Source organism: Osmia bicornis, chromosome 4 (genome assembly GCF_907164935.1).
Source record: "Osmia bicornis bicornis chromosome 4, iOsmBic2.1, whole genome shotgun sequence".
Lineage (NCBI taxonomy): Eukaryota > Metazoa > Arthropoda > Insecta > Hymenoptera > Megachilidae > Osmia > Osmia bicornis.
In genome coordinates this window covers 11532672-11555892 of record NC_060219.1, presented here as the reverse complement: position 1 = coordinate 11555892, position 23221 = coordinate 11532672, and the positions used below count along the sequence as shown (strand labels likewise).

Sequence of the window (23221 nt, the reverse complement as noted above, 5' to 3'; positions counted from 1 at the left end):
TAATGTACGCGCACACGCGCCACTTATACGCCCGGCCAAGCATAATCGAGCATAACTCCTTTATACTTTATACTTAATACTTTACACGACAACCACACCACGTCCTGGCCATTACGCGGACCTACACTACCACTCATCGTCGAAAATATTTCCTCCTTTATTATTCTATTTTTTCATCTTTACAAAATATGTATTTAACTCTTTTACTTTGTGAACGGAATGTTATTTTTTCATCACCAGAGTGGATATACTTTTGAACGGTAGTGTATTCAACGTGACTATCTTTAGTTATCTTTACGCATTCCAGCTTCCTAGGCGTGGATCAAGCTTTATGGCGTCCCCTACGCCTTTTCTTTCATCTTTCTACAATTTATCGGAGGCAATACCTTATTCGCGTTATCGATAATATTAGTAGTACTTTCGTTTGAATCGAGCTGCGTGTCGCATCTATTTTTTTCTGCTTCTGCCCTCGCGTCACTGTTATTAAACTTGAATGACACGAACGTGGTAATAAATGTTAACCGTACGGCTGCCGTATCCGGGAACTATCAAACTAACGACGCGCTGCCTGCGGCCGTATGGCCGAAAAATAGTCGAATGGTCCCGCCGCCCTGCACCGTATAATTACCATCTCCGCACTCCTCCACGATGTAGCCGTTCTGTTGGTTCGACGTACGTCCGTGCAATCAGAAAATTCCAGGGATTCGTTTAAATCGGTCATTTTCAACTTTGTCCAGTCCAATCATTTCGCCTCCTACGAAAAACTTACCTTAATGGCGTAGATTCCATGCTTTTTATAGTCATTTCGAATCGACTTGCGTCGACTGACAGTGCTGAAAAAAGTTGAAATACTTCGAAAAGGGTATTCTTTTTCTTCCAAAACTGTTCTGCAAGGGAAGGTATTTAGACAGGGTTCCAATTTTGTTACCAATTTTTATTACCATTAAGAAAAGAAAATGATGGTTATCTATAATATAATATTTTTACTGTGTAATTAATTTATAAAGATTGATAAACAGATTTGGCAGGGGATATCTCGTGGCAAAAGTGAAATAAAAGGCATGGAATTACGAGATATCGAAGAATCGAATGGGTTAACGGAGGATATAGGTACATACATATGTACGTAGAAGACTACCTATAAGATCTTATCGTTTTATTACAATTTCCAGTTGCGTTCTTCGAGTAAAGTATAAATTTCAAAGGATCGTACGCGTCAACGTTTAATATCCGGTGAATTCTCCGGGTAATTAAGACGCACTTACGGTACGTTCGTTAATTTTCCTATTAGACGTACATTACACCGGGTAATTGAAGTATTGCATCGTTGGAATGCTTGTATCTGGACGCGTTACGTTAATTACACCAATAAAATTCGTATTCTCGCGAAAGTTGGTGTCCACCGTTAAGTACTTGGAGCCGGCAGTTTGATATGCGAACATGCTTTACGTCGTGCGATGCCTAACGATGAATGGGAGCCCATCTGCTTTTAAACCTACCAGCCTGAAGTGCATTAGGCTCCGGGTATACCAGCTGATGTAGATTATTGCTAAGCTAGATTGCAACAGTCTATTTCTGCATCGTAAGATTAATATTCCTGCAGCTATTGGCTAGTTGTAACTAGATGGTGGAGTCAAAGAGGAAGGGGATGTAGCCCATCCGAAAATTTTATTAGAAATAATCAAAAGAAAAGAAGGAATTAGAATGAAACGATTAGATATTTATTTCAGTTCATTTTAGAAGAGTCCAGCATAAATTTTCAAAATTCTGAATCATTCTCGTAAATGACCGATCGTTTCGTATTCTTCTACAATAACATTTTCCTACCGTTATACGCAAGTGGAACAGCTTCTTGAATACAAACGAGTCGTCCGACGATCGTTTTTCTGGTATCTCGGCTACATAAATATATGTTGGTATATGGTCGTGTGGCAAATGGCTCGATTGGTACACGAAATTCTTCGGAAACTGCTCTTACATAATATCTTATGTACTTCTGAGGCGCGATCGAACCGAATGCTTCGCTACGGAATGGAATGGAATGGAATGGAATTGCTGGGAATTCCTTGGAATGAGGCCACTAGCTTTCCACTCTATGTATACTGTTCGATCAGTTTGAATCCGCTAGGAAAGGACTCGTAAATGTGCCTAAAAAATCTCGTCTCAACCATTTGACCAAGCATGTAATTTGGATAGTTGCTGGTGACTGGAATATATTCAGCTTGTGCGAACGGGTTAGATAATCGTTTCGTATGAGATTCGTGAGAATGTTCGATTTAATCCTTGTATCATATTATCGCAAGACACCGGGGTGTAATTTTGTTTCGAGGAGAGTACATATAGGTAATCTCGCGGTCAAAGGGTTAAATAAATCGTATCGATTTTTTCAAACTATTTTCCGACAACCAGTTCCGGAGTTGAATGAAACAGAAGTTACGAGTACGAGAAGTGTCTGTAAGTAGAAAGAACATACACGCGCTTGTTACATCTCGATGATAAATCAGCATTTTCTGCATTACGGTGCATCGGAAGCAGAGATGGAAGCACAAATGCATCCCTACGCAAGTAGGTATACAGGTTGTCTGAAAAAAATAATATACAATGACTTGCGAGATAGGAAACAAAATGAAAATATAAAACGCCATCAATCCCGTATTTCTGTATCTCAAAAACAATGCAAACTCGAAATGACAAAACGGTAAAGGTTTTTCTTCCACGAAGAATTTTCAATTTTCATGGTATACGTATTTTAACTGGTTACCTTGTGAAACACGATGAATCGTGCGTGAACAGGGAGTTTGCGGAATCTGCGATGACGGTAAATGTCGCGCCGTTAGAAAATCGTAAGCCTATGAATGCGTTAAAAGTTCGGAATCGAATAGCGAGAGGTGAACGGGGTGTTATTCAGCGAATTGACGAGGAAAATGAACCATACGTTTGACGTTGATTTATCGTGCCATTATGCAAGCGTCGAAGCGTCGAAGCGTCGGACGTCACATGACGTCGTAACTTGTTCCATCGTATCGGGACGAAGACGTCCAGGGCGTGTGCGTTCATCCCTGAATTATAAAGGGGAAGCGATAAAAAAGAAGTAACACGGGGAACGTGTCGCACGAGTAAAATGGAAGATGGTTTTATATTGAAATATGGTATTTTTTTGAAATCTCACCTCTTAATAGCGATATTATATAGGGAAAATGATTATGATCTTTAACGATAAAGTCTAGCAACCGATCGTTTAATTATCATATATGGTAAAGAGTGTTAAATATAGTAATGCAGTCAGGTGTAGTAAGTAGGATTGCACGCAAACGAACACGAGTCATGGAATGTAATTAAGCGCGATACACGGGAGATTCGATGTGTCAAGTTCAGAGTAATTTATCGGAGAAAAACGTGACTCTTTCGGTTTCTTTGCTTGAACGTAAAACACGATTGCAAAGGGGACCCATTACTTAATATGTGCTTGTAATTTACGATTTAAAATTCTTCCCCGCCGTAACCGGACATATTACAAATACCAATTAATACGTGTTTCGGATTGCGTCATGAGTTTCGTTTCGATGTAAAAGAAATAAAATGATAGAAAAAAAAGTAGGAAGTATCGAGATTTGCCGCAGGTGATCGTCGCGTCGTCGCATCGCTTCGCGTATCGTATCGTATCGAATACGAGAAAAATTGCGTAATCGACGAGTTTTCATTAGATGTTTTTCTACTAGTGATAGCAATCGTTACGTTTTACTTCTAGTTTGATCACGTTGGTGGAAAATATGCCTGGTATGTTGTATGCTTAGATAGGAGGAACTGATATCGAAGCGAGGCGTGGCGAGACGAGGCGAGGCAACCTGGAATATTTTCAACAGATCTGTCTTTCTTTTTTTTTTTTTCATTTTATTCGATCACATTGCGTCAGGTGACTTAAATAAAAAGAAAATATGTCCATTGGCTTAAGCTCCAGAAAATCGTCGGAATAGTCGATTCAAGTTTCGGAGAGGGAGAAAGGGTTTTCGAAGGAAGGTTAAGGCAGACCGCAGCAGTGGGAGATGAAAGGGTTGCGTAGTGCGGAAGCTTGCCATTATATTCACATTATAATCCCATCAGGGGACTCCTCTGCCTAACTGGACAGCTACGAATAATACCGCGTACACGCCTCTACCTTTATTCCATAGAATCGCTTTACCCTTCGCGATCTCCGTTTTATCACGGCGACTCTGTCGGCACGAAGCCGTCGCGACCTGGCAAAGTGGTGAAAGCCAGGACGACGATAAGGGCGGCTGCCAGTTGCAGCTGCTTGCTGGCAAAACGAGCAATCTCGGTTGTAGAATCCTCTGTGTCGGGATAGCAGCCGTACGTGCACTCTGCACTCTGCGCGTTGCTTTACTTCCGCTCTAAGCAGAGGTTCAATGGAGTGCACAGCCTCCGAACAGTTATTTTTTGTGTTGGAGTGAAAATAGAGAGCTGGTCAAGTGCATCGTCTCGAATATTGATTTAGCAGAGATAGCGATTAGAAATGAATGGTTACTAATGAATAGGGAAGGATGCGTCTATCTAGATTCTAGAGTTAAAGCGGAAACGGATAAGAGGAATACTTGGTCTACTTACTAGTTGTATGTATGACGAAGGAAAAGGAGACGAGGAGGATGCGAAAAGGATAATGCAGACGCAACTACCCCGTTCTTACTGATTTAACCACCTCTCTGTCAGTTGTACGTCCTTGTTCGTCTTCTTCTTACTCTCCGTCTCCGTTCAGTTATCTTGCTCTTCTTCTGGCAGAGAAAAAGCTCGTTCCTTACCTCTCTGTTTCTCTCTTCTTCTGTTCGGCCAATTCCTCGTATTATATACCAGGTTGCGGCGTGGAATGCGGGCGTCCTTCGTTCGCTTGGAGCACCGTCCAACCGATGAGCCCTGCTAGCGTTATCCTTCGCCTGGCCGTGCCGTGCCACGCCATGCCACGCCACGGCACGGCACGGCACGGCACGGCACGGCACGCCACGCCGGTCCTTCGCATGCGCTCCTTAGGGCTCGGTAAAATTAACCTGGAATACTTGGCCGAGACGGCCGCTTCTTCTCTCTCTTTTGCTTCAGATTCGTTAAACTCGCTCGCTCACCACCGTGCCTCTTCTCTTCAGGATCCTGTGTACCGGACCGCGTAACATCGCGGCATACTTCGTTACAGCTTTCTCGGGCTTACTGTCGATTAAATTACACCGATTTGTCCAACTAGAAAGAACGATTTTATATCGGGGATTATGTTATACTGTAAATACCACTTGTTCCTTTCGAGCTTAACCTTTGATGAAAACGAGAGAAATTCTTTTAATTAGTTCAGATTATTAAGGTCAAATTCAATGTAGCGATATTTTTTCATTTTCGATCTCTGTTATCCGTATGGAATCGAGTTTCGTACAGGTGGAACACTATCATCTGAAACTTATTTCTGTTGCAGGTGCAGCTGTGCGAGCCGCAGGCGGAGGATTCGGAGAACGGGAGAATCTAGGTAAGATTATAATACGATAGAATATGATTTTTCAATAACAGTATAAAAAGGACTTTAATGATAGAATTATCAACGATGTCGAGATGTAGAAAAAGAAAAAGAAAAAAATACCGTTAATTTGTTTTAACGCATGTTACATCGATTACGCAAAGATGAAGCTTACATCACGCTATAATATATGATAAAAAGTATCCTAATTCTAATGTCGAGGAGAGGGTCAAGTTTGAATAGCGAAGATGTGTGGCGCCTGGAAGTTGTTTCGTAAGACGAAACGCGAGTTTTGTTTGAAATTTTCTTTTTACAAGACTTGTTGCTTCGTTTTTTATGGCATCGAGGCGATACCTGTTAACCCTTTGCTTTTCAGCCAGAAACTCAATGTTTTCAAGTTTAACTTGTTACAATATTTTGTTATTACTCGGAATACTTTCAACTCTTGTTGAAAAAAAAAAAACATATAATTCATTAATAATTAACATAAAGTTACGTTACGAGTTCTATGAACGAAATGCATTTATTTTCGAGCAAACAGGTTTTATCCGTATCGAGTATCGAGTATCGAGTATCGAGAATGTTGTATCGACCAGTTGAATAATTGAAACGTATGAATCATTTTCGCTCGTACGGATTCAGATCAACGAACCAGCATCGTTCTTCGTCGATTGGGAAAATTGTAGACGAAGAGATTCCATACCGCTTGATCGATGCTATCTAATATATAACAAGAATAAAGACTTCCCAGTTTGATTCTATCCTTGTTATTAGTTTATTAGACGCCTGTACGCGAATTGGAAAAAGTCTAATTGTAAATTTTCCTATCAGATACGGATACGGATAATATAAATCCTGCTCCAACGTATATCCAGAAAGATCATTATTCGCTTTATCCATAATAACACGCCCGGAAATAATCATTTCCGTGCTATAATTTGATCGTCGAAAATTCTTTTCAGTATTATCGTAACAGCGAAATATTCCCGCGTAACGTGTTTTCGTAGCTTTGTACATTGAACTTTGTGTTTCTCTTATGGTCATTATCATCGATTGAATCGAACATTATGGATAACTATGGGAACACCTCTATGCATCGTTCGATGAATATTCATGAATCTTTCATAACGTAGCCTGCTTTGTGTAGCAGTTACTATGGCTTGATTTACTCGGTTATACCATTGTTAGGGTAATAAGCATAATAATCGTACGAAGACAACTGATTTAAACTCTCTGGAGAGCTTAGATGATTAGTTAGATGATTTGTTTTTTTTTTTATTTTAGTAACAAAATCTTAGAGCGATAAAAATAATAATAATTGAAAAGAAGTAAATAGGAGATTATACGGAGGAGAATGTTGGACAGGCAAGAGCAAGCTTCGTTGGCTCGAGTATACGTGGTCTGTCTCGTCCCCGACGAAAAATACTGTTCAGCATAAATTTCACAAGGAATGGTATGCATCTCCTCGGTTCAGTGCATTCGAGCAAAAAGAAAATACACTGCCGGCGTGAACGTAGGCTTGTGCGTCGACTGTGCAGTATAAAGTATGTAGTGTGCACCAACACGGTCACGAGCTTACGTTCTCTCAGCGTGAATGAGCGAGTACGATGTTTATTATAATGGCGTTATGTGCATTATACCCGAGTTGCTCGTTAGGCACGTATGCAAGGTATGAGGAAACGGTACGGTTGCTGCCTCCACATGGAAACTATGTACCTACAACTTTACTGAGGTCGAAAAAAATCTATCGCTTCGATCCTTGTATCCACCGTGTTTACCCCATACCCTATGGGGATTTCGATGCAAATACCAGCGCACTGCCGTTCGCAATAAATTGATTAATTATCGCTTAGAATTCACGTTTACCTGTTTATATAATGAAAATTGGAAAATTTCCTTTTTGTTTAAAATGTAGCTGTACCTCGAAATCCGGATCGAAATAATGAAATTACAGGGTGTAATTAAAATGGAACGGTAGTGCGCGAAGAAGAAGTAAATTTCCATGTAATCCATCATTCGTACATTCCGTATTCCATGTGGATGCACTACGTGCCGAGAGAAAGAGTCGTTTTATCCGTGGAATGTACGGCATTATAACGAAGCCGATGCAACGCCACCACTCGATTATTTCATTTAATTACGGGGAACATTAGACAAGTCACATCCGTAGTGATAAGCACGTTTCTTAGCTTAGAATTAGTTAGTTCCGCTGGCTCATTGTTTTTCGCTCGAGACGAATTATTAGGAATACCTACCGAATACCGATACGGATAGTCCAATAATTCTTCCGATTTTAATCCCTTCTGAAGTAGTCGATTACCAGGGAAAACTGGATTCTTTACGAACTCGATTAGAGAAAATTTTGCAGTTTTCTCGATCTTTTACCGATCACGCCATACCGAAAGCATCCCACGAATTCATCGTCCTTACATAATCGTGGTACTGTTGGTTGTTTGCTAAATTAGCGTCGAAGCGACCGGAACGCGCGCGAATTGCGTAACGCAATTACGACGAGGAGATAGTAGTTGCTCAACGATTGATGGCGGCGCGTAAAGGTATGCCTTCTTGTGAAAACTTCAATGAAAGTCAAACAGCAGCGAAGTTGTCGGTACATTTTCAACTGGCAACGGATATTAATTTGTTGCTATAAATTAACGAAGATTGCACTGTGTCGAAATTGAAACGAATTCTCGAGGTGGTCCTCCGGTCAACAAGCGTTATTTCTTTACGTAAGCGGTGCACATTGCACGGGTCGTTGCTTCGTTCTGTATGTCACCGTGTGCCGTGTGCCGTGTGCCGTGTGCCGTGTGCCGTGCACGGGAACACCAGTCTGACGGCATTCCATCGTGATTTGCGAACGTTTCGGTAAACGTCCAACCAAGCACACACCCGTGCCTTCGTCCCTGGTGTTTACGTCTGCTTCGTTGCAAGAAAGAGAACAACTCGGCCAGAGCTTTGCCCTCCTTAGCTCAATTGTCCTAATGAGGAGGGCCTAGGGAAATCCAAAGAAAAACCAAAGCTACAATTTTATAATTATCATTTTCCTTTATTTAGATAGATCGAAAACAATCGAGGACACGTGTCTGGTTTGTCGAATTCAGACTTGGCTCGACTTGTATTTAGGTGAAGGCCAATTACGAGAGTGGCGATCTATCCGGTGTAAATTAACGATTTTGGCTGAGTTCGTCAGGAGATATTGTCCAACGTTAGGTTGCTATGAAAATCATTGATGTTTTTCGATCGTCTTTTGCGCACTCTCGATGCCAAAATAGGGGTAAAAAGATCGGGATTCAATTCCTTTCTTTCTTCCTTGGAGATTCGATCGAAGAGCCAGCTAAAGATCCATCCAGCTACGAAACTGAGTACAGATCCGATCGGACAGTACCACATGTACGAAATGCGGTAGAGATAGAAGTATGAATCATCGTTACTCTCTCTGTAACACGATAGATAGACGACTTATTTGCCTGCTGCTCTCCTGGCAAGCAATTGCATTAAATTGCATTAAATTGCATACGTAGAACGGGTATTAATGTAATGTAATGTAATTGGAAAGACAGAACACCGCGGTGTGCCGCGGTGTGAATATCAGAAGCTTGGAACTTGTAAAAAATCAATAAGTATTCCTGTGTCTACGAGGGGGAGGCAAATTGCTTACCCGTTCTGAAAATGCAAATTCAACGATTCCTCGTAATCGTGATAGAAAGTGACATTGCATTCGGTAGCGGTCGCGTGCACCTTGTTCGGAATCGGTGGCTTCGGTTGACCGAATCCGATCCACAGAGAGAAAATCAGACTGATCATCAGACCGATCACAGCTCCTTGCTGATTACCCCTTTCCGTGAACATACCAAGCGTGAATAGACCCAAAACAGGTCCACCGACGACACCGAAAATCGTCAACGCGGCTTGAAGCAATCCTCCGAGATAGCGGGACATAAAAGCCACGGCTATGCAAGCAACACCCACTATCAGGGCTAGAATTTTACTGATAACCATCGATTCCGCTCTGCTCATCTCTTTTCCTCTGAAACGATATCAACGATTGTTTTTTTTTTCATAATTATATTCAGCTAACAAGAAATGCTATTCGCAAAATTAATTGGCGAACCGAGCGTTTGTTAGCGAAATTTAGGTTAGCAATCTAATTTCCAAGTATAAAATGAATAATTGACAAACGCCTCATAAATTCGGCTTGATTCCGCGATTTTACGACTCTTACCTTGTACGGCATACCGGTCTGATAAAATCTTCGAGTATAACGGCTGCGAGGGAATTCACCGTGGCGGAGATAGTACTCAGTCCAGCGCTGAAGATGCCGGCTATAAAAAGACCGGGTATACCTGGATACGTGGAGAGCATGTCCATCACATAGAGGGGCATTAATTGATCGTACGAAGTGATCCTTCCGATCTCGAGGGGGTCGCAGTTACGATATTCAGCGTATATCGCCAAGCCGCAGAAACAAAGACCCAAAGACATGATCGATGACAATGGCCAACTCCACCAGATCGCTGATCTCGCGTCTCTCAAATTTCTGAAATCCTTCGACGCTAACATTTTTTCATCTCAATCATTATTATTATCGAGGCGATTCGACGATTGCTACTCACCTGATGGTTAACATTCTCTGAACTTGAACTTGGTTGCTGCCAAACAAGGATAGGTAGGTGAAGAAACCGCCAAATGTCAAGCTCCACCAGGTGTGTCGTACCGTTGGGTCCATTGAAATGCTGAATGAATGCTTGAATATATTTTCAACAATCGAACAATCGATGTTGGAATTAATCGTTAGCTTTTGCGATATTCGATTCGATGAAAAATATGTAGTTTCATTTACTTGTCGAATTCTATCCGCGAACCCTCGCGCGCGATCTCCCAGATTTTATCTAATCCTCCGACGTCCACCGCTTCCGTGACGATCACCACGATAACGGCAATCAGCATCAAGATACTTTGAAATACATCGGTGATCAGGACTGCCTTGATACCGCCGATCGTCGAATAAAATGTGCAGACCAGTCCTATGAGGATTACGCTGGCGGTCGTCGAGATTCCTGTGGTAGCTTCCAGGGCAAGCGCCGGTGCGTACAACACGACCCCGCTGTACAGAAGCAGCTGAAGAAGAAAAGCAAAGCTACCTGCCAACCTTGCCGCTGTTCCGAAACGTTGTTGCAAATACTGGAAATGTATTAGGTACATAAGATTTCGTAAAGGAAAAAGAAGAAATAGAAATTGAGACTCACCTCGAAAGCGCTGGCTGATCCGAGGTTAAAGAACACCGGCATATAGAAATATGCGACTATCGGAGTAGCTAGTCCGTATCCAACATTGATCACAGCGTACTGGCTACCGTAAAGGTAATTTTCTGAACTGACTCCGAGCAAACTGACCGCGGATAGGTAGGAAACCGTTAAAGCAATCGCAACCGGTGCCACTCGCATCGATCTGTTCGCCACGAAATATTCCTGCCATCAAATTACACGAGCATTGTTTACTTTCTTTTCGAAAAAAAGGACTCGTTAACACCTACTTCCGTCGATTTTTCTTTTCCACCGGTTCGCCAATAGTACACACCGATTCCTATACTGATCAGCATCGTTAGTACGATCACCGCGTAATCTGCTACTCCCAACGTGATCATATTGAAATTTTCGATCTTGGAAACACGAGAACTGAATTTTAATAAATAATTAACGTTGATTGATTACGATTCGGTGATTGCCACTGTATTTATACATTCTTTCTTTAACTTCTCTAAGTGAATTCGTCGTTACTTTCGTTCACTCGCTTTCGGTTACGAGTGTCACGAACGACTGACGAGTACTCGCGATGAAATAAAACACGAGAATGACTCTTATCAGCGCGTAGCCGTTTATTATTGACCCAGACTGTCTTCAACTGTCTTATCATCGATTTAGTAGGAGATTGTAGGATACACGATAGTATTTGTTAAATTTTATTTAACTTTGACGAAATCGAAATCGAAACCGCATGCTGTCAGATACTTGAGATACTTGATACTAGTAGAAGGAAAATAAATTTTGGATGGGATCGATCGTTTCGTTATCGAATTCTTTGCAGTGGCGTGAGAGTTACGTTCCTTTTGCAAAGAGATTAGAGATATAAATCATACCGGTAAATATTAAGTCAAAGAGCAGATATATCGGATCTCGTATAGGTCTCTGACAGTGTTTACGGTACCAACGACAACCATTTCCTGCATACTATCGTAGAATGCGTTGTTTGCACGACAACCGCTTCTTACATCTTACGGAGCCTTCCATGGGTTATGCACGTCCGCGGCTATACAAACGTACGCACTTCCGCGTTCCCCGATCCTAGCTGAGAGCGCGGGTGTTCCTTATGATTATCGTCGAAATAAATTCCACGCTAACCTATGGCTCTTTCATTCCTCCTCATTTTCTTTGCTTCCTTCCCATTAGAATAGAATACGTGGCGTTGAGAAAACACGGGGAAGAGAGAAATACATCTGATTTTGCTTAGACAAAATATCGATATTTGCAAGAATAATTTGAGGAAAATTGCGAGAATAAAAAAAATAAATTGGAGCGATAGTCGGTTCGTAAGAAGTAATTAGATTGATAATCGTGAGAGTAATTGGAAGCATTGCGTTCCTTATAGAGAGCTGGCAAACTTGTTTGTTCACCTAAACAATTTACTTACACATTAGCGATTCCACGCGTTGCGTTGGCTGCTTGTTAGCGCCAGCACCCACGTCACGAGTTGCTCATGTAACACGTTAAGCTGTGTAAAAGGTGTGCATTGCAGCCAACATTCTAGCCAATTACATAAAACACGGTACTCTATTGTCCTAACCGGCCTAATCGTTCTAATTAAAATGCTTTAAATAAAGGAAACGAGGATAAAAGATTTATAAATGCAACTGTCATGGTGCTGTGAGGGTTGATTACAACGCGAGTCGTGTCGCGTGATAAATGGAAATATTATCGATGATCGATCGATTTCGGCATGTATGCGTTTCACGAAGGTATTTTATTGGTCATGGACGAGGCGCGCCCGTGCCACGATCCACTTGTATTCATTTCGTCGCGTTCGGACGTCATCGGCCGATCTATGCTCGAGGCTTTTTCAACTCGTTGCGATAATAAATATTCCGTATCGAAACGTCGTTAAGTGGAAATTATTTTGCAATTAAGAACAGGTTGTTCCGTGGATCGAATCGATTACGATCTAATAATCGTTCGCTCGTGCAAGTTTATATAGGTATGCGTAAAAGATACATTCCAGCGGGACATAGCGAGAATAGTGAATCGCAAGGGCAGCAGAGATGATAATTTCATTCTTCCAAGATAATTTTTCCAGAAAACTGGATTTCGAACAAGTTACTTTGTTACGTCCTTTACTCGAAATTTCCCTCTTTCTATTTCACGGTTTTGTCAGGACGAGACGGCAGAAGATGAAGGAGAGGAGGTAGGAAGAGATCGAGGCGGGAAAACCGCATTCCTCTCTACCATAGGTTTAATTACTCAGCATCTGCGGTCTGAAATGACATGTACTCGTTGCTGAGACACTAACCGCGATATCGCGCCTTATATACAAGTTCGTTATTCATAGAAAAATAAAGGATAAGAAGAAATCGATCTGATAGCATGGCGGCTTCGTTACATTACGTTTTCATTAGTATTCAGTTAACTCGAGTAAAAGTGGACATGAACGATCGCGACAGTATCAGCGATGTACGTGTTAACGGGTTACCAGAAGGGAGATACAAGGGAGAAAACGACAAGTTCGATAATACCAAATTCGATTACAGGGAATCGCGTGGAAAAGCCACTATAATAGTAATTTGATTAATAAACGGGTTAGTTTTCCTGGAATATTAACTAACGGTTGAACGTGTAGATAAGTATTATAATTTGAAATAAATAAATTTGTAAAAATCTGAGCGCGAAGGGGTTAAGACGTTAAGAAAGATGGACGAAGGTAAGAGCGTACGTTTGTCGTGGTTGCTTGGTCGACACCTTCTCTCTGGTGCGGTAGGTAGGTAGGTAGGTTGCTAGGTAATTAGATTTGTACGCGCGGGCAGCATCAGTTGCTGAGTCGTTGAGTTGCTGAGAAAAGGACGAGATGTGGCGAGAGTGCGCAAGATACGGTTACTCATGCCGCTGGAATGTAGTTCACATTGTTTATATACCGCCTCCTACGTGCATGCACGTCGCACTTGGTCGAACGATAAAACCAGTCGCTGGCGCTCCCGTTGTCGATCGCTTCCCTTCCATTCCACTTCTTTAGGTTAAAATTATTTCATTTTCATTTTGGCCAGGGAAATGGTAGTCGATTACCTAGTCATGATCCGCATAGCGATCCGAAGGGTAGCTATGGGTGCTGGCACAGAGGTGATCGTTCTGTATCGTTCGATGGTGTGCCAATTGATATACGTAGAGGTTTAGTTGTGGATAATGGAAACGGGCAGGCTCGCTAATGACGTACCAACTAGTGGCTGGTGTTATCGTATCAACTCGTTTCCCTTGGTGCACCACTTGGAACCGGAACCGGTACCGGTATTCTTGATAATGTCACAATTCTACAACAGTCTCTTGCTTCTAATATCGAAGGAATTTTGACTGTTGACACGCATGTATGATTTTCTTTTCTTTTCTTTTCGAACTAGATTCCTCGATAGAATCCCTCGATATAGGACGAGAAAAAGTGTTTATGGGAAGCGAGTAGGAGCGAAGAAAAATGCGGTGTCCGTGATTTTCCTTGGAAGTCGGTACACGGGGTCGGTGATCGCGAGGAGAATGCTACAGGGACGCAGGTTGAACGGCTGCGAAATGCATTGGCTATCAGGTCCTCGGGAGGGAGAGGGAGATGGGAAGAGGGTAAGAGAGGAAAAAGGATTGAGCAACGGGGGCAGAGGAGAGAGGGCAGGGTTAAGAGGGAGAGGGAGAGACCGGCTTTTATAATGGCGCGGCAGTTATACCGGTAAGCGAGTAAATGCATCAACGTGGCTGCAAGCCGAGAGGTAGCGGAGAAAGAGAAATAGATAACTCTGGGCTACGAGTATGTACGAGGAAAAAGAAGAAGAGGTTAGGGTTAGAGGGAGGAGGTAAGGACGGAGGGAAAGGGTGTGGGCGGATTGCACGCGTCTCTCGGTAATGGATCTCATCGATCATCCCTTCACGGGTAGATGGTTTCTCCTCCTTTCTGCTTTCTCGCGGATCGTCCATTAGTCAATTTCGTCGATTACCGTGGCGACTCGTGGTCGAATCACCGTACCAGTCTTAAATACCGAGCATCGAATGGAACGGGAAAACTAAGACTTTTCATTCGTCCAGTATCTATCAATCGTAAACGAGCTTTCGCAGATCGGAAGTTAGAAATTGGAAATGAAATTGTAGGAATCGTGACGTTTTCGAATTATGTACGGCGTAACAATCTGGAGGATCAGATTGGAAATCGAAAGAATTAATCGGTTCCAGAGGGTCTCGAAAATTCCTCGAAGAGAAGCTGATGCCCTCCGCGTTGCATTTTTTTAGAAGACTTATTGCAGAGTCGATTTACGAGCGGCTGCCTGGCTCGGTGCGAGCCGGACCATTCGTTTCTCTCCATCCACGCGACCCGACCCGACCCGACCCGACCCGATCGCCTCTTCTTCCACGGACATGAAAATCGAGTAACGTCGGCAGCGATTCAACAGCCGGAAAATTCGAACCCGAAGCGATCCTGAGGGCGGGAATATTTGATTAAACATTGTTTTTCTTGTTCTAGTGAGGACGCTGGGCGTAGCGGCGACGAAATGAAGCATGCAGCATGCGTGGTAGCGGTGTCACGGCTGCGCGGTCCTGCCTTCAACCCCTGGTGTCCGCCAGCCGCTATCTCGCCGTTCAAGCCCTTCCTGGTGATCCTCTTTACTTCGTCGTTGAGGTGAGTACACTCCCAATCGGTTACCTTACCAAACGGCTGACCAGCAACCCAGTCGAATAACTCATAACGTAGAGATTATAGCGACAATAATACTCCCTTCTTCTTTCTAATAATAAATTTCGTTAGATTTTTCGCCTTCTCATTGTCAGTGGTACTACAGACGGTATGTTGCGCTTACATGGCCGCGAAATACTAGACTTTATCGGAACATCGCTGCATCGCGGTGTCGAGGGCACGGCTGGATTTTCTAATCGAGGAACGCGATTAGTTACATCCACAGCGTGGGCGTGCGAGAGTGGAATAACCGATGCGAGAGAAAGCAAGCGATGCACCGTATAGTATACTCGATATATTAAGGCGTGCGAAGGTACATGCACCTGCCTTCTCCTCTCTAAGAGAGTCGTTTACTGAGAGAATCATTTCGTAGACTAGAATGGTTGATCAAAGAAATATTTCTATTTCTATTTAAGAATCTACAAATTGAGTTCCGTAGATAATTTCCCTCGAGTATACACCATTTGAATACTTCATTTAAAAAGAGATGCACGGAAGCGTTTAATTTAAAATGAAAAGTCTGTAACGTAGTAGAATAGCGAAACGCGTGGCATAACGAAGGCGGTAAGAATTTCAATGCCAAGGTTTCCGCAACCGCGTCGATTTACTCGACTTCGAGGTCTGTTGCCTGTTCGCGTCGTTAGACAAACCATCTACACAGTCTACACGATGTATGTACACGGGATAGGCGGACATGCCGGAGCGTAGCGCACCTTCTCACACGATACCATCTTCCTAATTATAGCTAGGCTCATTTGTAACGACGAATCTGAATTCCCGGTTGCTAAGGAAATTCCTCGTTCTGCCTGCGTGCTTCCATCTTGGCCTCCTATCAAATCAACTAGCCTGCATGCATTCTAGCCTCCTTACATTTACTAACGGATTAACTGACTATTATAGATTACTATAGGTACATTGGGATAATTGTTTTGTTTCTTGTGGAAAAACTTTTCTTACATTTTTTCTTTTCCTACAAAAGAATAGAATCGTTACGTTTCTTCGTTAGAAAAGAATTTTAAAATAATTGCCTTTGGCAATAATAGGTATTATATTGTTATTTTCGTACGCGTTACCAGCCTCGATGCTAATTTATTGCAACGAAGCGATAGCGTAATAACCGAGTAGATAATTAAAACGGTGATTAGAGAAAGAACGACGCGACGGTTCGGTTAGATTTTAGCCTGGCAAGATAAATAATGCGTCTATTGTTCAAGACCCCTTGCTTCCGTTCATTCCAATCTTCCGAGTTTATTGGAATTTCTAGCGTAAGAGAGCCATAATTGTACTTTCCTTGTTCGTTAATGTAACGAGACCTAATTTGAAGAGAGAGGTCGAAGCAATCGTAGAAAATCATGCAGATTCTATATATTATATGTGAAAGATTTTATTATCTGAAATTTATTAGCAATCCTATTATCACAATAGGATTCACGATTGTATACCGAAGAAATTAAAGTAGGGTAGAACAACGGGTAGATAGATGGTTCGAAAGATAATCATCGGAATGTAGAATGATCGGTATAATGTGGATCACTAGAATGTAGATCAAATAGATGCAGGAAGATAAGGCAATTAATTTGTCCGTTCCATCGGAGTGAATTTTCTGGTAAGCCGGTAGCCACGAGTCGGTTTAGCGATCGGTTCGAAGCAAAGTAAATCTTGGAAGAAGGAAGCAAATATTTTTGTCAATCTCGCGAATCTAATGCCGTGACTGGTTTGAAAGAGCCAATCGTAAAACGGTCACCGATAGGATCGACCGTAAATCTGAGCCGACAGCCTGTTCCAGTGGATATTTTATGGTGGCCCGTAGAGATTTGGTGCGGACAAGATCGGCGCCGGAATGCGTCGAGCGATTCGAAATATTCGATACGGGGCGATAAATTGTTCCTCTACCTTGGCGCGCGCATTCCACCGCGACCATTTATGAGGCAACCTTTCCCTTCGGGCCTGATGCTTCAAAAAAGGACCAAAAAAAATACCCCAATTCTATAATAATAATATTTTCCTTTACAATTTATCCAACCGTGTTACTCTTTTTCTGCTACCGTTTTACTCTTCTTTCGATTACATTAGGTTACTTGAACCGATTACAAATAATCTTCGCACGAATAATATTTTAAATATTAACTACACTTACCATGTTTCTTATGATTCGAATTGAGTTAGAGCGTGTTCTCTATAAAAGTAACTATCTTTGATACAAATAAGACGCAATGGTATCGCGATAATCTTAACTGCTAGTGAGGAACTGTATTCGTTAATTACATCACTCGTCGTAATTACATGTGTCGTAAATTGTGCAATTATTGCCCTGATAACATGATTTCATGTGGATTGAAAATATCAACTTAATGCGGGCTTATGATAACCGGTAGATTTCTGCGTGTTCGGTATCGTCTGGATCGGATCAAGCTCGATCAGACTGGATAAGTTAGTATCGAACTGGATCAGCCTGGAATCATTTGCATCTGATAAATCTAATCGCTTGTACATACATACATACTTAATTCGATAATGATCGAATCGCGACGATATTTTGACAAACATCCTGACAAACGTTTCGTTGGCAATATACATGCATTCAGTTGAAGAGAAAAAGATGGTAGAGTAGGAAGCGGGGCAAAGCGAAACGCGATTTGAATATCCGTGGGTGTCCAACTCGCTTCTTTTTTACTTTCTTCTTTTTTTATTTTTCTATTTTTTTATTCTTCTCGGCGTGAACTTGCGCGCACGCCTGTTACCATCGGATCTGTAATTCATTGAGCGCAGCGAGGAACAATGGCCACGGCTGCGCCGCAGACTTTTCCATAATTATACGGTGCTTAAATCGTGATTACCGTGCACCGGTTCGTGCTGTACTGTATTTTTCGCAATAAAAAGAATAGAAAAGAATTGCCGCTGGTATTTCACTGGTATTCGTGAAACGATAATAAAGTGCAACAGATTAACGCAGCTTTCTGTTATCACGTTCGACAAGTGGCAACGCGAGACGTATGGCATAGTCTTATTGTTAGTCAACCATAGGCTATGCCTGCAATCTATCACCAGACGATTGACCATTGTAATCAGTCTGGTATGTGGTACGCTTTCACCGTTTACAATATTCATACATCCACGCATTGCTGCAGAATGCCAGCGTGCATCTTACCACTCGAACAGATCAAACTTTGGCTGCAGTCTATAACGAATTTTTCTTTTTCTTTTAACCCTTTCGCTTTTGAATCGCGTTGATATTTTTACAGCGTCCAATAAACGAATCTTAATATAAAACTTGATAAATATTTTTCTCTTCTTTGACTAATAATAATAATAATAATGATTTATGCGATTCGTGTTAGAATTTCATGTAAGAAATGTCGGTAAACGTAGCGTTAATATTGAATTTTGTATATGATTGCAGGCGAAGTCGAGAGTAAAGGAGGTATACGCACAGACATGCATGCTTCTTGGCCAGCAGGGCATGCGAGACTGCGAACTGTTCGGCCTGGCAATACTGTCCGGTGAGTAAATGGCAGCATCGAAAATTTCTTCCTTTATCTCTCTACTCTGTATGTGTGTGTATAGGTAGGTAGGTAGGTAGGTAGGTAGGTAGGTAGGTAGGTAGGTAGGTAGGTAGGTAGGTGGGTAGGTAGGTAGGTACGTAGAAGCTGGTTCGACGATCTCGTTTCCGTCGTTCCGTCGTTTAACGGACGAAATGCGGTCGGACGGGCCAGTGAGCATCGTGAATGACTTGTGGGGTAGCGGGTAGCGTATCCGCCTCGAATTACGGCCAGCCACTTTTTAACCTGCTCCGGAGTAGATCGAATTACCGATGCTCACGCGAGTCATTAGGTGTTGCATTTCGCGAGAGCGCGAATACTCGTCAGGATCGTCCTCTCGCGATCGCGCCTCCTGCCACGTCAAATTGCATTCCTGCTATTATAGAGAGTTAGCCACAGGTAAATTCTTAGACCGGGGTGTCCTAAAGAAAGATCTAAAGAGAAGGAGATGGAAAAGGAGAGCACAGGGCCCCTCTCCGAGCTTGTTACCCCTGCTGGCCAGCCCCTTCTTCACCGAATATTCGCTTACTACCCTTGCCTGGCCACTACCCCCTCGTTCTACTCTATGCCTTCCCACCAGTCGTGACAAGCCGGTCCGACTGGTACCCCCACTAACCGGAGCCTTCTTGGGCCTCGCTGGGCCCTGCAGGACCCCTCCCTTCTACATTCCAACGGGGCCCCATCACGGCCAGCCTGAGCTGCTGGCGGGTTTTGAGGCGCGCGAGCCATGGCACGACAGGAAAAAAATGCATCTGCAAAACAAAAACAAGTAGAAAAAGGTAGCTCACACCCCTGCATACGTGCCTTGCTTTGCGCGACCGCTCGCAACAATCTTTCGCTCACAATCGAAATACTATTTGCCTTTAGTTTGAGGAATCCTTGTCCCTCCAACACGATTCTCTACGTTTATTCCTGCTTTTTCTAGGCCTATTCTATAATCTCGCTACTTCTTCTCTCTGGTTGCTCGAATCTTCTTTGCGTCCGAGATTGTTCTTTTTCCTCTTCTTCTTCTGCTCCTTCCATTTCATAGTCGTATTCTTCGTATCCCGTTCGGCCAACCCCGATGCCCGTGGCGGTAAAATGACACGGACCAATCGTTGCTGCAATTTTGTAATCACCACCGTCTGCTCTTGGACGCTTCTTACTAAAAATAGATATCGAGAAGGATCGCTCCGGGCACCACGCCGCGCCGTTAAGTTCTTTGGTTACAACCCTCGACTCTGAGGAACGCGATCGAAGAGGATGCAAGTTTTTTCGCTCCATGAATATCTGGCAATTTTCTGCCGTGCACAATACCGATCTCCTAGCTTGCATTATTACATGTATTTTTTTAAAAAGAATTCTTCTACCGACCGAGTTCGTAGAAAGATCCAGCCGTGATACGATAGAGAAAATATCTATGGGGGTACGTGTCAGAGGCGAGGATGTCGCGAGTAATTTATATGAAAGGTGAAATTTTTTGGGCGTGAACGCGTGGTACGTGTGCGTGGCCGAGGGTCGAGCTGCGTGTTGTTCGCAACAAGAGAAAAAGGAGCCGACGAAAAGGGACATGAAAGTGCACGAGAAGGATGGAGTATGGATGGTAAAACGAAGAGAAAGAAAGACACACCCCTGGTGCGCGTATTATACATATATGTACATGTATGTATAAAGGACGAAGGGTGGAAAGAAAAAGCGAGGAAGGAAGAAGAAGAAGAAGAAGAAGAAGAAGAAGAACGAGGAAGAGAGAGATAATAGAGCAGCTCGCGTTTTGAAGAGGACAGAGATAGGTGTATAAAGGGAGAAAAAAGGGAAGAAAGAAGAAGAGGGAGAGGAAGAATGAGCCCGGGTAAGACGGTAGCCCGGTGATTTGTATAGGGCCTCTCGTATTCCACCTCCCGCCCAAGCATCTCTGCCGCACGGGGACTTGGAAGCGAGGAATGTGGAAGGAGGACTCCGCGGACAGGAATGGTCGATGTGTAGGGGACGAAGGGTAGAGGGGCAAGGGCCCAGAACCGGGGGATCAGAGGCGGAAGGGCAGAGAGGGAAGGAGCAGAGAATGGGCCTTAGCAGGTCCACTCGGTATATACATGTATGTATGTACACATATGTACCTCGATGAAGCTAAGGTTGTGCGTCACAACAGGGCTTCAACGTCCTTCCTTCCTTCCTTCCTTCCCCTCCATTACGCATGCCGATCTCTCTTCTCTGCTTTCGACTTCTGCACCATTTACCAAACGTCATTCGTGCTCCTTAGCTTTCCTACTTATTCAACAAATCCTCATCTTACGTTGACACAAGTAGAATGGTACAATCGGTTATCGGTCATTCCAAATGTGTAAAGTCTTATACTCTATACACTCGTTCTTCCACTTTCGCTTTCGTCACTGGCGGCACTTTTCTGAAAAGCCATTTTGTTTTCATTCCACGATGAAACTACAAAGTTTCATGATCGATTGATCGCGGAAAGAAAATTCCTTCGTCCAAGGTTCGCCGTCTCTTGCCTCTTTTTTTTTCTCTCACCTTTCCTTTTGGACGTCCTTCCATCTTCCATCGTCCATCTCTCCTTTTTCTGTTTCTTTACTGCTGCTGGACCGTCCGGGTCCGGGTCCGGGTCCGGTCCCTCTCTTTCCTTCTTCTCCTTCCATCCGTCTCTCTCCCTTCCTCTTGCACTACACACTGGATCTCCCTTTCCGACTGCCGTGCTCGTAACAACGGGGACACGTGTCCAAGAAGCGAACGCTCTCACATGAATGGCTCATTCATAAGCTGTAATGGCGTTTTATAAATTAAAACGCGTCGTCGTTTGATTTATATTACGCGATCGCTAATGAAGCCCCCTTTCGTGCATGTTCCACGCGAGAGCAACGAGATCGTCGACGACCACAAACAACAGCACCGAGAAGATAACCGACTCGTCCAGCGAACATCGTTCGCTTTTCTTTTATTTTAAAGAGAAGCTGCTTTACATTTTCTACCCTTCTTTTCGGATCATCTATTTATGGAAATTTTCCAAAATATTTCTTTAACTATTCTGTTCACCTTTCCCTTTCTCTCTCTCGTTTTCGTTTGGTTGCCAAAAGGCAGGAACGAAAGATGGTTCTCCGTTGGACGTACGTGGCGTGTTTTGTACCTTGGGAATAATTTGATCGGGATGAAATATGCGATGAGCTCCAGATAGTAGCCTCCGGTGGAGGTAGTACGATCGTTTCTGCTCGGTGGTAGTAATGGTGCTAGTGGAAACCACATTTTATCCCCCTCGGTTCGTTCAACGGAACTCCATCTATCTTCCGTAATGCAGCGCGAGGCCCGCTTCGTTACCAGCCATCAACATGTAATAACCTTCAGAAACTTCTGGATACGATTTCGGTACTCGAGTATCTTGCTTACCATTACCTTTGTTGCAAGTAAAATGTATAAATTTTCTTCGAACGCCGCGAGGACCGTCGAATTCCACTCTCATGACAGCCAGTGTTTATAATTAAAAAAAGGTGATTCTTTATCGTGCAATCGAACGGATAACGTCGTGGATTACACGTCCGCGCATTCTCTTGAAATTCTTCACACGTACCTGCATGCCTGCATCCAAGGTTGAAGATGGTATGAAAAAATTTCAATGTGATTCTACAGGAGGAAAGAAGGCACAATAGTATCTTGATTCGAATGACGGTTACTCGTACAGAAATGCATTCCGTTCTTCTTTTAAATACATAGGGTAGTGTGTAGAGTGTAGGCAGAGAGACAAGTGGGCGAGCAGTCGGCCACGGTTCCGTGCACCGTTGAAAAGTGTGTATTTAATAGTTGCACCAAGTGATTTTTCTGGCCTGCTCCAAGGCAGAATACTCTTCGACTGCTGAGATTTATACGAACACCTTAATTAAATTGTTATGCCAGCTTGAGAAGTATTAATTGCACAATTTCGCAATGACACTAATAAATCATTGCTCCGCTCTCTCGGCGAAACTTTAATTAACAATTCTCTCTACAAAGGACTGTTTAAACGGGTTGTAGGAGAGTACGAATTTTGATGTCGCAACACTGATAGCATTATTTTAATTAACTTTGACGCGTGAAGAGTTTATCTGCTTCCTTTACCTTTACGATTGAAGAAAGCGAGCCTCGCGAATCTCTGGATCGGCCTTACTCGCATCAGAAGAGATTGTTTCACGGTAACGGGGGTCGACGTTCCGCGTAAAATCGGCTCGATTATCGCGAGAGAATAACGAAGGGAACACACATTCACCGCGGACAG

The 23221-nt window shown here is 43.0% G+C and overlaps 2 protein-coding genes across 5 annotated transcripts in view; one reads left to right on the top strand and one right to left on the bottom strand.

Annotated features, from left to right (window-relative positions):
• The window catches only part of LOC114878419 (protein expanded), a 53367-nt gene that overhangs the window by 7832 nt on the left and 22314 nt on the right, over positions 1-23221 (top strand). For all 4 annotated transcript variants that reach the window (XR_006829338.1, XR_006829336.1, XR_006829337.1 and 1 more), the window contains exons 2-4: positions 5447-5497; positions 15242-15397; positions 18852-18951. Coding sequence is in view for 1 of the 4 variants with exons in the window: in XM_029192230.2 (XP_029048063.2) it covers positions 15284-15397; positions 18852-18951 (214 nt within the window). In the remaining 3 variants the exon portion in view is untranslated. The remainder of the gene's footprint in view (positions 1-5446; positions 5498-15241; positions 15398-18851; positions 18952-23221) is intronic.
• On the bottom strand, positions 8517-11346 carry LOC114878420 (putative sodium-dependent multivitamin transporter). Its single transcript, XM_029192231.2, has 7 exons — positions 11019-11346; positions 10732-10953; positions 10326-10666; positions 10099-10218; positions 9708-10022; positions 9144-9512; positions 8517-8921 (listed from the first exon to the last, which is right to left on the bottom strand). The coding sequence occupies exons 1-7, from the start codon at positions 11127-11129 to the stop codon at positions 8672-8674; spliced, it is 1728 nt and encodes a 575-aa protein (XP_029048064.1). The 5' UTR covers positions 11130-11346; the 3' UTR covers positions 8517-8671.